The sequence below is a fragment of the Dipodomys spectabilis genome, unplaced genomic scaffold (assembly GCF_019054845.1).
Source record: "Dipodomys spectabilis isolate Male_0828 unplaced genomic scaffold, ASM1905484v1 ptg000089l, whole genome shotgun sequence".
NCBI classification, from domain to species: domain Eukaryota; kingdom Metazoa; phylum Chordata; class Mammalia; order Rodentia; family Heteromyidae; genus Dipodomys; species Dipodomys spectabilis.
This window is the reverse complement of record NW_024870766.1, coordinates 22,225,635-22,240,919: the sequence shown is the minus strand read 5'-3', so window position 1 is coordinate 22,240,919 and position 15,285 is coordinate 22,225,635. Positions and strand designations below refer to the sequence as shown.

General features: G+C 37.1%; 1 protein-coding gene across 3 annotated transcripts in view; it reads left to right on the top strand.

Moving 5' to 3' along the window:
- Nucleotides 1-15,285, top strand: part of Dock4 (dedicator of cytokinesis 4) — a 429,879-nt gene that overhangs the window by 288,213 nt on the left and 126,381 nt on the right. For all 3 annotated transcript variants that reach the window (XM_042684635.1, XM_042684637.1, XM_042684636.1), the window contains exons 16-20: nt 1,561-1,667; nt 6,896-7,052; nt 14,614-14,711; nt 14,818-14,901; nt 15,063-15,163. In XM_042684635.1, coding sequence (XP_042540569.1) covers nt 1,561-1,667; nt 6,896-7,052; nt 14,614-14,711; nt 14,818-14,901; nt 15,063-15,163 — 547 coding nt within the window. The remainder of the gene's footprint in view (nt 1-1,560; nt 1,668-6,895; nt 7,053-14,613; nt 14,712-14,817; nt 14,902-15,062; nt 15,164-15,285) is intronic.

Here is a 15,285-nt window from a genome sequence, read left to right as displayed (position 1 = left end):
GAGTGGGCAGTAGGCAGCATTACTGATTAATGGAAAACTGATTTTTTGTTATTTTATTAGTAAAGGAGGATCAATACATTCAACCCATTTGTCCTGGCCTAATATCTCAGGACAAATGGCCATGCACTTTACTTAATTTCCTTTTTTTATTTTGGAACAGGAGAAAAAATTGAGGCAACTATTGCTCTGTTTCCTATCTTTGCTGATTTTATTTGCTATGAAATCTTCATCCTTTCTGTATTTCTAAATTAAATATTGTAAAACATACCAAGAAAATAAACAAAATTAGAAAGTTATTTCTAAGTAGGTCTCCTCTAAATCACAAAAGCTCCTTGTGGTGAAATCTCTTCCTAGTGATTTTTGCTGCGATTTTATTTGACTTTAAGAAACATCTATGTTTTCTAAATTTCTCTCTGGAGTTGAAATTCATGATTTTAAAAGAAAGTCCTTTTCTTTGTGAAAGAATACATTTAAATCCCATTTTCAGGGATGTCCTTATGTCAGAATCTAAGGCCAGCCAGCCAAAATTACTGTTCCCTGCATGAGGCTCTACTTCCCTGTGGAGAGATGCTGGGAGCAATTGTTAGGCTGAGGTGTTGCTAACCTCTTGTTTAATCTTCATAATCACCCTATGGAACTCCTGTAGCTCAGGTTTCCCTGTCCCAGAATTGAACTTTTCTGTTCAAATGCTGCTCCACTGACAAAACTGTGTGAGAAAGGACAGCTATCCATCCCATAATAGGCTTCCAGTGATGGAAAACTCCTCCCTGAATGTCTGAGTTCTAGGAGAGAGTGGAGTTGAACAAGCAAAATATTGTTAATAACACTTCCTCTATGTTTGAAGAAAAGAAGTTTAGTAGAAGAGCTGAATTGGTAATTAAAGAGATCCAAAGCATGTTGCTTACCATCTAGGACCTCCATACCAGCTAAGGATTCTCAGCATTTCTAGCCACTATCCTTTATTGAGTATCAGAAAACCTCATTGTCCCTTGTCCAGGATCTGGAGTATTGCAGTCAACTCATGCTAAACTATACTTCTCGATTTGGATTGCTTATCAGCACCCTTAACTTAATGCAAAGAAGTTACTTTTACAAGACTCATTAGCCTCATCTATGTAGATATCGAGGAAGAGTTTTCATGGATCAAGGCAGAACTTAGAGATTTCTTTTCCATCACACTTCCCATTCACTCATCATTCTTTTATGAAGCATATATTTATGGGGAACCTACTATGTTTTGGTCACTCTTTAAGAAAATAAAACGTATAAGAAACCCGTACCCGCTAGGGGTACGATGCAAAAAGAAACAGTATATCCACAGGTTTTGTGTTGTGTGTGTGTTTTTTTTAAAGTATAATGTTAGTTAACAAATTCCATAAAGAAATTAGGCAAAGAATTTAACTTATAGACTAGGTAGTTGTCATCTCATGAAAGTTACTCACCACTGTGAGAAGTATCTGGTTTGGCTGAAAAAGGGACCAATTTTTTTATGTTGATGCTTCTAGAACACAGACAGGGAAGCATGTGCTTTAATAAACAGACAATTCTTTCTCTTTACAGCAAAGGAGAAAGGAGAGAAGAAGTTGTTTGGATTCTCCTTTGTGCCCCTGATGCAGGAAGATGGCCGGACTCTTCCAGATGGCACCCACGAGCTCATTGTGCATAAGGTACCAACAGTCATGTGTTGGTGACAGGCTGTGGAAAGCAGGGGACAATTACTAACTCACTGTCTTTTCATGCTAGAAAAATGCATGAGAATGATTGAAAACAAAACTCTTTTGTGATGCTGGTCACAAGAAGAAAGATGCTTGGAAAAGTATTATTTCTACATTCTGCAATATTTTAAGGATGATTAATGTTTTTCATCTTAACGTAGGGATAGATATTTGGGTAAACTTTATGTTGGTCTTTTCCATTGCTGTGATAGGATCAAATAAACCTTACAAAAAACTTTTTAATTCATGAGTTCCTGTATATCACTGTACTACAAGTCACCTTAGCTAACTCAGCATTACTGGATCTTTTTTTTTTTGGTCTGTATTTGTCATGACAACTTCCATACTTGTCATAAAACTATGTGCCACAAAGCATACTGTTGTAATCAGAGAGAAAATTCAGATGATGAGAACCTTGTAGAATTTATCTTATTATTACAAGAATACTAATAAAAATAAAATATAAATTAAAAATAAACATCCTTTGATGCTGCTGGATTTTGCTTCTCCCAGAAACACTTAGCATATCCAGACTTGAGCTTTTGAATTTCACCTTCATCCACTCCCTCCAGGAAGAGATCTGCAGGTTGTTCTTGATCATCACATACTGCCTCCTTAATCCAACACTTCTACCTCTTGAATAGCGTTTTAATCCAGGGAACCTAAACTTCAGGTAACTTTCAGAATTATGTAGGGGTTGGGTTTGTTCTTTTTTTCTTTTTTCTTTTTTTCTTTTTACTTTCATCCCCAACACTAAGTTGCTAAGTTGTCCAGTGACTGAGTTCAAATAGCCCCTTTCCCATAAAGCCTTCCCTTTTCCAGCAGTATCTAGCTGTCTCATACAGTTTTGTAATTAGTATTAACAGATGAATGCAGAGTCCAGATGTATAAGAACCTTAAAGCAGGGACTTGTATTCATTTCCTGTTGCATTTCTAATTGTGAGGAAAATAGTAGGAAATTAATAAATGTATAACAATAATATTAATATTAGAGCTGAGTGGCCCCACTGAAAAGGTCAACACAAAATGATATTTTACCTCAAACACGATTTAAATCGAGTTTGCTTTAACTGGAGCCAACTAGATTGTCTAACAGTATAATTTTTGTTTGAGTCTCTGCTGCACACAAATTACAAGCCCTTAATTTGATTAATCGTGCTATAAGTTTTGTGCTAGATTTTTTTCTAAATAAATTGTAAATAAGGATCTCTCAGTGTATCTTAGGTAAATATAACGTGTGTGCAAAGACTGTGACTGACTACTCTGTACTTGTCACATATCTAAGACAGTAGTCAACAGCTCAGCAAGTAGCCTAGGGCCATTCACTACTATAACCAAGAGATTTTAATGCTAAGAAAAAAACAAACTAGATCAATGACAAGCTATGCAAGATCAAAGATAGAGAGTACCTTGCTACTGTAAAGCCTGCATTTTCATATTTGCATTATAGCCTCCAAGAACTTGTCTGGCCAGATCTGGATTCAGACCCAAGCATGGTAAAATAGATTACTAGTTCTCAATCTTCTCTCTCATTTTTAGACTTGTACAGATTCTGACTTTTCAAAGCAAACACAGCAAGTAGCTGCCTCAAGAGACCTTGTTTCTCCTAAAGAAACCACTCAGTTAATTCTCCTGTCATTGATCCACCATCATCCATTCACAATATCATGGTTCACACTTTAGCTGTATTTGTGTCTCCCACAAAAGAACAGGTTCTTTAATGGAGACAGTATCTTTAATGGAGACGGTGTCTTTTATTCTCACACCTATATTGCCTTGTTCCTTGCCTCCATTGAATTAGGCATGGGAGCATTCCTTTAGCCAAAGTTGAAACAATGGATATATAGATAATCCCCCAGAATGAACTCGATCGTATTTTATCATCTCACCCAGTATGGCGGAACAACCACACTTTGCTATGATGAAAACCCATCTCCCTGCTGTACTTACCAGAAGAACTTCACAGCTGCAGTTTAAGGCTGCTGCCTTGGTATCATATATATTGAACACAGAAAAACACCCAGCTGTGACTCTGTTCTACATGCTATTTCCAAACTGCATGTTTCAGCCTTATTATCTGTGTCTTATAAACTCTTGACCTTCTACTAAGGGAGAGATTGTTCATTCCCATTTGTTTTCTCTGTCCATTCTCTGGCTCCAGATCTCACAATATAGACTGTCTTCCCCCAGGCTGAAGAATGTCTACAGCAATCCACTCCAGAAGAGTAGTTACTAAGTCTTTTTACTCCCTATCTTCTGCTAGTGAACTGTGTATTTCCTGTAAGGAGGCTGAGTGAAACTTGCTGTCATTTACCCCTGCTATATAGGCCTGCCTACCTTCTGTGATGCTGTTTCTGTCTTCACAGTCCTTAAGGCCTATTTCTTGAGTCCTTGCCATCAGATGAAGGAGCAAATGATCTCTAGGTCATTTGTTGTGTTTCTGAGTTCTTGGAGTGTCAACCTCATTTGCTCCTATCTCCTCTTCCTATCACTGTGTCCAGGTTGCAGTGTGGGTTCAGAACAATGAATGACCACTTCACTATAAGACTCATAGGCTTACTTCTTCTCAGAGCCCTCTCCCACGGTATCTTCCACATGTGTACTTTCTGGAGGGAAGTGAGTGTTTTTGTCTTCCTTGACCATATTTTATCTAGAAACCAAATAAAATTATATAGCTTTGTTCCAGAAAAACTCAAAAGATGATTAAAACAGCAATCAAGAGAGATACTGTTCCATGGTAGTTGTAGGCACAAACTTTGGTTTTCATCCTGGTGCTAACACTAATATTGTGACATTAGCCAAATCATAGAAGTACCGCAGGTTATAATATTCCTGACCTATGAGTGTTCTCTGAGAAGGAAATATATCATTGCCTGAGATAGCACACTACTAGTATACTGGCTTGATTTAAAGTGTCCAGTGTCTATATTATATGTTAAGCATGTAAACTAAAAAAACTCAACGAACAATAAAATGTATGCTATAAGAATATCCCATTGCAGCAATGAGATGTACAAGTCGTTATGTCGAAAAACGAACTTTACAACTTTGGGGGGGGGGGGAGGATCGGGTGGGGGGAGGTAGAGGGAGTCTGGGAAGGGATGGGAAGGGGAAACAAAGAGGAGGCAACAATGCTTGATAAGAAATGTACTCGTTATCTTGCCCATGTAATTGTAACCCCTCTGTATGGTATTCTCACAATTTAAAAAAAAAGAATATCTATTGAATTATTTTAAATTTTCAGGAAAGTATTATAAACTCATTAACAAGAGATTACTTACACTACTGAGTTGAGAAAAATTCTTTTTCCTCTCATACCTCACACACACAAATACCACCATCCCCACACACATCAGTGTTCCTAGTGCAAGTTCCTCAAATGTTTGTACTCAGCCTGTTCATATTAATTATTCTGTTTTGTACTTGATCAGCAGTGATAGAGGTTAGCGATAAGAAGATATTAAACTCTCAGACTCTGATGCTGAGCTTTTAGCCCAGGGGGAGAAGTGAAGTGAACCAGGTTGTTGGAACTGATCTGGCCACAATGGCTGGTTCCGATGTAAGCTAAATGTATTATTCACAGTGCCCCCTAGAGACAGGACATAGCTGTGGCATCGTCACTCAAAGTGAAAAATGGAGCTTCTTGAGCATATCAAGGAGGAATTTCAAGAGGCTGCCCAAAGAGCCCTAGTCAATTAGCTGGTGAAAAGAAAGATTAAGAGACAGATCATAGAATTTCTATGAACATATGGAGCAAACCAGACTAAGAGAGCTCCAGTTCTTGGGGCAGAAGCCTGGAAATAACTGGACAGTGGTGCTTAGATACAAAACTATCTTGAAGTGATAAAAAAAATATTTAGAATTGCTACAGTACAAGAAAATGATGGAGGCTATTTATTATGATTGTACTGGTACTTGTGTTATGGGACAGGTTTGCTATTAAACATCTCACAATGTTCTAATTGTTTCTCAAGTTGCTAGAGACATCTATCTTTCCTATGGATTATTAAAAACAAAAATATTTTGTGGATCACACAAAATAGTCTTAAATGCCAAAGAGATTCTGTTTGTTAAACTCTTGCCTGTTACCAAGACAGTAGCATTGAAACAAACTTAAAGAAACAAAGTTCATATTTGTTATAAAATGTATACCATAGCTGGGCACCAGTAGTTACACCTGTAATCCTAGGTACTCAGGAGGCTGAGATCTGAGAATTCCAGTTCGAAGCCAGTCAGGCAACAAAGTCCATGAGAAAGTCCACCAGAAAACCAGAAGTGGTCTGTGGCTCAAGTTTTAGAGTGCTATCCTTGAACTGAAGAGCTGCGGGACACCACCTGGGCCCAGAGTTCATGCCCCACAACCGACAAAATAAAATAAAATAAAGTAAAATAAAATGTATACCATAAATCAGCTAAGCTATAAGTGTTCTAGTCCTGTTAAAATAGATTTTCAGAATTTTAATTTAAAATCAAATTTGTCACTATTAAAGCAGAATATAAATAAGCCCAAATAAAACAACAATGTCTTTGGCAATAGCACATTATAAATGATAGGAGCACTAACCTTGAACACAAAAGGCTCAGGGATAGCATGCAAACATCAGAGGACACATGTGCATGTACTTGCATACATGCATATACATACGCGCGCGCGCGCACACACACGCACGCACGCACACACGCACACACGCACGCCAGTGAGATTACCTAAAGTACCATTTCTTTAATTGCTGGTTTTTAGTGAGAATAGTTTAACAGCTGTTTCAGAAGAAATATTGGAGAAATTTAAGCATCTTTTCAAAAACCCTATGGTCACTGCAAATATGATTTCTTTAGCATGTTTCCAATGTTTCAGAGCCTATGTTAAAGGCTTTATGTAATCTAATTCTTCTGACAAGAAGGGTTTAGAGAAAGACATCATAAACCTCAACTTCTTTAATAACTTGATGTGGTCACCTCGCTTGAAAGTGACAATAGCTAGGATTTAAATCCAAACTGATATGAGTCAACAATCTGTGCTCGCTTTCTTTTTTATTTTCATTTACATTTTACTTAAAAGCCAAATTCAGTTTTTAAAACTATTTGGAATGTTTCCAAGCTAATAAATGCTAGTTATAGAACTTACGTTTAACAATTTTTATAAAGTCTCTCTTCCTTCTTTCCTTTTTTTTTTTTAACAGTGTGAAGAAAATACAAACCTTCAGGATCCCACCCGCTACCTCAAACTTCCCTTTTCCAAGGGCATTTTTCTTGGGAATAATAATCAAACTATGAAGGCTACCAAGGAGTCTTTTTGGATAACATCATTTCTCTGTTCCACAAAACTCACACAAAATGGTAATGTATAATGCTGTTTTATTTAAAAGCCCTTGTGTTTCAGTGCACGTGTGAATTCTGGTCAGCATATGCAGCAGACACTAACGTTATACTTAAAAGCTCGACACCAGAAAAAGTTGATCTTCCCATGTAAAATTTCTAATAAAAGGCAAACAGTAGTAACCCCATGATCTGGTGGATGGATGACACTTAACAGCTTCAAAATTATCCTAAATGTTGGAAACTAAGCACAAGGCTCCTCGAATAAAACCATTAAAACCCAGCTGCATTTAGGGGGGAAAAGATTTTAAAAAATACCACCACCTTAATCTTTTGTTTTATAGCTCCATAAACTGTGCTAATTGCAGGCTTTAGAATAAAGCCTGTTTTTTGTTTAATTAGATGGATATTGCTTTTCTGCTATAACATTCCTTTTTATGTCAGTGATTGTTTAGCAAGTTATGATTAATAAAACAAGCTCTTTTCCTTGGCAAATTGTTCTAAAAACACTGTCTGTAATGAAAGAAGTAAATTAAACATTTTTGAGTTTTTCATAGTCACTGTGTAAGGCTTCTGGCTAGTGTCCCAAATGCTATATTAATAAGCTAGATTCATTATGTTGAGGAGAATCTCTTCATAATAAGGTATTGTATTTCACTGGAAGCTCCTAAGATAAACATAAGTGTTATTAGCTCTCTCTTTGATGTCATGGAAAAGTATTAGTAGAATGAAGCATAGTTCTCCCTTAAAATGTTATGTCAGAAAAGAAGCAAAATATAGCTTTTTTTGACTACTTTTAAAATTCCTCTTATTTTTAGCATGCAATGTTAGTATAGTTATATGGGATAACAACCTATAGTGAATTCCATTAGACTTTCTCTGTATTCAGTGATTAGTGGTTTTACTTTTAACAAATATATTTATTGACAGAACTCCATTTGTTATTATCAAGGTTTACCAAACCTTGAGTATTTGTTATGGAATCATTCAACTCCTGTGAAGATTAGGTTATATTCTTTTCCTTTGTCTTCCTTCTTTCCTTTTTTCCTTCCTTCCTTCTTTCCTTTTTTCTTTCTTTTTTTCCCCTTCTTTTTCTCCCTCTTTTTTTCTTTCTTTTGGTGGTACCAGTGTTTAAAGTTAGGGCCTCAAACTTACTCAGCTGGCACTCTACCACTGAGCCATGCCTCCAGCCCAGGTTTTTGCTGCTTAATTGGTAGGCTTCAAACCTGGATCCTCCAGATCTTAGTCTTTTAAGTAGCTCAGATTACAGTCATGGGCCACTGGTGCCTAACTCCTTTATGGAAGTTAAAGATAATAAAATCAGCCTATTATTGACTCTCTTAAACTACATTTCTGTTCATCCTGTGTAAGCTTAGTTATATACCTTTATAGAGCTTATAATCACTTTTAACTGAATGTTCCAAATAGGATAGTTCTGGAATGAGCTTTAACCATTACCCATAAACTTATTGGCTTAGAACAACACAAATGTATTGCCCTATAGTTCTGGAAATCAGTGGTCTAAAAGAGGATGTCAGTTCCACTAAGCTAAAATCAAAATATTAGCAACACTATATTCCTAATGGAAGTTTTAGGAATAATTTTTTTAACCTTTCCTAAATTCTCTACTCACATGCCTACATTTCTTAGTTCCTCACATCATCTTATGTCATCAAAAGATGTGAGTAGATCTTCAAATCTCTCTTAACTCTGACCTCTTCCATATATTAAGAGCCTATATGGTTACTTTTAGCTGGAAAATCCAATGTAGTCTACTATTAGCTGATCTTTAATTATGACTGTAAAGTCTCTTTTGCTGTTTAAGATAAACATATTCACAGCTTCTAGGAAGTAGAGTGTGGATATCTTTGGAAGCCTTTTTTTTTTTTCCTGTATCACACAGGTAAACCTTAACAATAGATCTACACCATCAAAATACTTGGTCCTAAGCTGGTACTGGTGGCTCACACCTGTAATCACAGTTCAAAACCAGCTTGGCAGAAAAATCCATGAGATAACTATCTCCAATTAACCAGTAAAAAGCCAGAAGTGGAAGTGTGGTCCAAATGGTAGAATACTAGCCTTGAATAAAAAAGCCAAATGAGAGCACAAACCCTGAGTTAAGTCCTAATACCAGTGCATGTATTCATGCGCACGCACGCGTGCACACACACACACAACTGAAAACTGGGTTGATCCTAAATTTTCTCTAATAATAGGACTTAGAATGTTCGGTAGAATTATGAACATAATTTAATTCTCCTGAAAAAATGAATCAAATCCTGAAAATTAGAAGTTGCTATTTTATAGAATAAGAGTACATGTTTGTATAAATATGGAAAATAAACTATTCATGAAGTCATTAAGTTAAGTGCTTTGTTATATGGAAGATGAGATCAGAATTCCATGCAATACCTGACTCATTTTGGGAGACAGAAACATGCTTCATTACCATTTTGACTTTGATTAACTCTGTCAATATAGGACAGCTCAAAATGAGTCAATGAGTGAATAGTATGTTCCAAGAGTTAGAAAAGGGAAAGGCAGTCAGTTTATCTTTCTGAAATTTACATGCTAGACACACATCTCTGTGAAGAAGCAATCCAGTTCCAAATTGGAGTTAAATTAGTATGTATTCATTTTACTTAACTTGGAAAATACACAAATCTTATTTCTGCTATAGTGAGACATGTAGCAAGTGATACAGTCTCTAGGAGCAGTTTCCTAGAACAGATTTACATCTATAGATTCCTAAAATGCCTCTGTGTATACTCAAAATGTTACCCAGTGTTGCTCCTGGATACTGTACCAAGGCCACAACACATATCTGTGATTGCCAGATCACAGATTTTAAACTTCTGAACAGTAAGGGTCATATCATCCACATACTTTATGCCTCTTGGCAGGTCAGCGATAGTATGTACTTAAGCATGCTTCTTGAATAGAATGTAGAAAATTCATATTTTCAGTATTTTGAAAGAATAAAATATTCAGTATTAGCAGCTAACCTATCTTCAAATGATTGAAACAGAGGAGAGATAACACTGAGTTGCATTCTGCATACTCAGTCTCATCCAGACAAACATACTCCACTTACTCCATTATGAGCATTCCTAAGACCCATCAGCCTTCTTGCCAGAAACGTGAGCTTATCTGGACCACTGTTAGTTTTCTAGCTCTGCTCAGGAGCCTCCTGTTCTAGCTTCCCATTGGGAGGCCACCTTGTAGTCTCCTTGTGGTCAGCAGAGCCTCTTCCTTCTGCCCCACACTGCTCACATTGGGTAGGGCCCTGAGCATCTTGATGCTACTTCAATTTAAAGGAAGGAGGAAGCTCAGGCAATGAGTGAGAACTGGAATGGGTAAGGAGTGGGAAATGAGGAGAGAATGACATGGAGGAAATGCATTGAGGGTTTTTTTCCCATCTATATTTTTTATTGTAAAAATACTGTACAGAGGGGTTACAGTTACATGAGTACGGTAATGAGTACATTTCCTATCGAGCATTGCTACCTCCTCCTTTGCTTTTCTCCTACCATCCCTTCCCTCCCCACCTCCCTAAATCCCCCAACCCCCTTAGTTGTAAAGTTTATTTTCAATGTAGTGTTTTGTACATCTCATTGTTACAATGGGTCAACCTGTACCCTTATTTCAGCATTTTGTTATTTCCCTTCCCCTCCCCTATTTAGAAAAATGTATATACAAGATTCAGGGCACCAGAATCAAATACAGTGAAAAAACAGGGGTTATACCATGGGGGAAGCACATACAAAGAAACAAAAAAAATCACATGGTACATTATAAATACATTAAAAACAATAGCAAGAAAGAGAAAACCACTTGTGTCCCTATCTTGGGGTTCATTTCACTTAGCATCATCTTATATGGTCAACATGTACATAGCTTTTGAGCTTTTCTGCTTGTCCTATACATATACTAGTTATTGCAAATAAGGGAAACCATGGTACCTATGTTTCTTTGGGCCTGGCTTACTTCACTTAATATAATTTTTTTCAAATCTTTCCATTTCCTAACAAATGGGGCAATGTCATTCTTTCTGATGGAGGCATAGAATTCCATTGTGTATATATATATATATATATATATATATATATATATATATATATACCACATTTTCTTGATCCATTCATCTGCTGAGGGGCATCTGGGTTGGTTCCATATCTTAGCTATGGTAAATAGTGCTGTGATAAACATAGTTGTGCTGGTAGCTTTAGTATGACCTTGTTTGTGATCGTTTGGGTAAATGCCCAAAAGTAGGATTGCTGGATCATAGGGGAGCTCTATGTGGAGTCTTTTGAGGAACCTCCATACTGCTTTCCAAAGTGGTTGAACAAGTTTACACTCCCACCAACAATGCAGTAGGGTTCCCTTCTGGCCACATCCCCTCCAGCATCTGTTGTTATTAGATTTCTTGATGATAGCCATTCTAACTGGTGTGAGATGGTATCTCAATGTTTTGATTTGCATTTCTTTTATGGCTAGAGGAGTTGAGCATTTCTTCATGTGTCTATTGGCCATTCTTATTTCCTCTTCAGAGAAGTATCTCTTTAGGTCTTTAGCCCACTTATTAATTGGGTAGTTGTTTCTTTGAAAATTATTGTTGGGGGATTTAGTTTTTTGGGTTCTAAGTATATTTTAGATATGAGACCCTTGTCCGTTGTATGGCTAGTGAAGATCTTCTCCCAGTCCGTGGGCTTTCTATTGATCTTGCTAGCTATGTCCTTTGCCATGCAGAAGCTCTGCAGTTTCATGCAATCCCATCTGTCCAATCTTTCTTTGATTTGTTGTGTTTCTAGGTCTCTATTAAGAAATTTTCAGCCTGTGCCAAGGAGCCCTAGAATTTCTCCTATTCCTTCCTGTAATGTTTTCAGGGTGTCTGCTTTTACGTTGAGGTCTTTGATCCATTTGGAGTTGATTCTGATGTAGGATACTATATAAGGATCTAGCTTTAGTTTTCTGCAGGTGTTTAACCAATTTTGCCAGCACATTTACTGAAGAGGCTGTCTTTCTTCCATTCTATTTTTTTTAGCTCCGTTTTCGAAGATTAGGTGGCTATAGGTCTGTGGGTTCATTTCTGGGTCTTTAGTTCTATTCCATTGGTACTCAGGTCTGTTTTTGTGCCAGTACCAAGCTGTTTTGATTACTATGGCTTTGTAATGGAGTTTGAAATTTGGAATTGATATTCCTCCAGCGCTGTTCTTTCTGCTTAGGATTGTTTTTGCTATTTGGGGTCTTTTATTGTTCCATACGAATTTTTGGATTTTTCTTCTATTTCATTGAAGAATGAGGTTGGGATATTAATGTGTATTGTATTGAATTTGTATATAGCCTTTGGCAGTATTGTCATTTTCACAATGTTAATCCTCCCAATCCAGAAGCTTGGGAGATTTTTCCACTTCCTTAGTTCTACTTTAATTTCCTTTTTCAGGTTCTTAAAGTTTTCGTCATAGAAAGGGTGGCAGGGAGGGAAGTTAGATTAAGTGAGAAATAGGAGGGAAGTAGAAAGCAGAATAATAGAGCCTTGTCTTTCTCTCCTGGATTTCCCTGTGGGAATATCTGATATTCTAAATATAACTAATCAGTTTTTAAAAGGCTTCAATCATGTCCCAACAATGGCTGTGTTAGATATAAAATATTAAGTATTTTAGGGGTTTTGTTATAAAAATATCTTTTTAAATTGATATTTTAAATTTTTCTTCATTTTTATATTCTAAGCCATCCTCCTTTTATTTCTGCTTGTTGTACATCTCTATTTTATACAGATTGACTATTCCTTATCTGAAATGCTAGAGACAAGAAATGGTTAATAGTAAGGGATTTCAATTTGAGAATGTTTTTACATACAGGCAACCTTGTCAATGGCATCCAGGTCTGAATATGAAATTCATTTATTTCATGTACATCTTATACATATAACCTGAGAAAATTTGGTATAATGTCTGTAGTGCACCTGCATTTTCCCTGTGACTGGTCTCGTGAGGTCAGTTGTGCAATTTTCCACTCGGGGTGAGTGTCCTGTCAGCAGACTCACAAAAGTCTGCTTTTCAGAGCACTTCAGATTCTGAATTTTCAGATTAGGGATGTTCAACTTGTACTTAATTTCTAACTATAAATCCTTTGGGGACAACTGTTTCTCTTTCCCCCTGAGATTCTTACACTTTTTCTCACTTTTGTCTACCTTACATTTTTCTTCTCATCTTAAGTACTTGATTGATTTTGAGGGGTTGGAGTGTGGGTTGTTTCTTTGTCTTATCTCTTTATTTCTCAGAAAGTCCATTTGAGTTTCTTCTAAAATAAGAGCTTTGAAGTGAATTTCTCAGTATTTAGTCCAGAAAATGTTACCTGGTCTTTCCCTACTGCTTGAGTACTCAGGCCAGCCCTGCCAGATGCCACTGCCCTGTGCATTCCTGCTTGTACCTAATCTTGATAGTTTTCATCATCTTCACTGGCCCGTTGATATTATCATCACCTATTTCCTTTGGAGATGAATGAACTTCTTAAGGGTTGGTAAATTCTTCCCAAGAAAGATAAAGGCACAACTTACTTGCTTTCTAGGTGAAGAGGCTCTTAGAGGACCTCCTAGACGAGGATCTCCATGGCAGTTTAGAAGGGAAATTGAAGAATTGTACTCTGCTAGCCCAGAATCTGGAAATGTAACATCCCAGATTATAAAGTCCACAAACTGACATTCTCAGGTCTGAGGACTTGCTAAATGGCCTGCCAGTTTATTGGGCTGATTGGCATTGTGTAGAGACCTTTCAGTATTTCAGTGTTCAGGACACCTTATCAATCAAGAAAAACATACATTTGGCTGGAAAGGTGGCTCAGTGATAGAGCGCTTGCTTGCAAGCAGGAGGCCCTGGGTTCGATTCCTCAGCACCACATAAGCAAAAAGAAAAAAAAGCCGGAAGTGGCGCTGTGGCTCTAGTGGTAGAGCGCTAGCCTTGAGCTGAAGAGCTGAGGGACAGCGCCCAGGCCCAGAGTTCAGGCCCCACTACTGGACCCAAAAAAGAAAAAAAGAAAACCATACTTGCTGGGTGGAATTATTAGGCATGGTGTTTATGTTCAGGGCAGTCCAGGCATGAATGGAGCAAATTCCCAGCTCTCATGAAACTCTCATCTTACCTGACAGAGGCAAGAAATTTCAAGAATCATTTGTCAGCTGCATACTCTCTTCTTAGTGCTAGTACAGTCAATCCAAGCCCAACTATATTTTTTTCTTGGAGTTTCCCATCAAGTTTGGGCATAGAAAAATAAGCAACAGAGTAAGTCGTCCATATTTTGGAGCACCTGGAAGGCTACAAATTCCTGGATGAAGCAACAATCTAATCTGAGAATTGAATAATAAGTTAAGGCAGGGAGAAATAATAGAAAACAGTGAAATAAATGCCATGCTAGAAAGGGCCATTCACAGTCAGTGGGAGCTGAAACTTGAGTTGCCAAAGTTGATGAGTTGCCAGGATTGAGCAACAAGTTTAAGAAATTAGCTTTTACCAGGAGAACACTTGTACATGGGGCGTTCTTATCTACAGCAACGATTAATATTCCTTTTTCGTTTGAAAAGGTGACATGCTTGATCTCTTGAAGTGGAGAACTCACCCAGACAAGATCACAGGCTGTCTCTCTAAACTAAAAGAAATAGATGGCTCTGAGATAGTAAAGGTATATACTATTTCATTACCCTCTTGGAAACTCAGAATAAAAAAAAATTATATGGGAAAGAGAAGTAATACTTTGTTCATGTATTTATCATTTCTATTTTTAACAGTTTCTGCAAGATACATTGGATACCTTATTTGGGATTTTAGATGAAAACTCTCAAAAATACGGGTCTAAAGTGTTTGATTCTTTGGTAAGTTCAGATTCTTAATTATAATTATGATCTTTCAGTATTGACTTCAGGAGGCTGAGGTTGATACACCTGACAGTACAAGAGTTAATCCTAACCGTAACAAAAAAAAAAAAAACATGATTTGCACTTGGTTTTATAATAAGCTCAATATTCTTTTTTAGGTTCACATAATCAATTTGCTGCAAGATAGCAAATTTCATCATTTTAAGCCAGTCATGGATACTTATATTGAGAGTCATTTTGCTGGGGCACTGGCGTACAGGTAAGGCCCTTTATCTTGTAATTGGTTGAAGAAGCAGTTGCTCTTAAGCTTGCCTAAGCAGAGGAGCTGCTTAGGAGAATTTAAAATGGAGTAGAGAATGATATGAAGCCCAGCCACTAAAG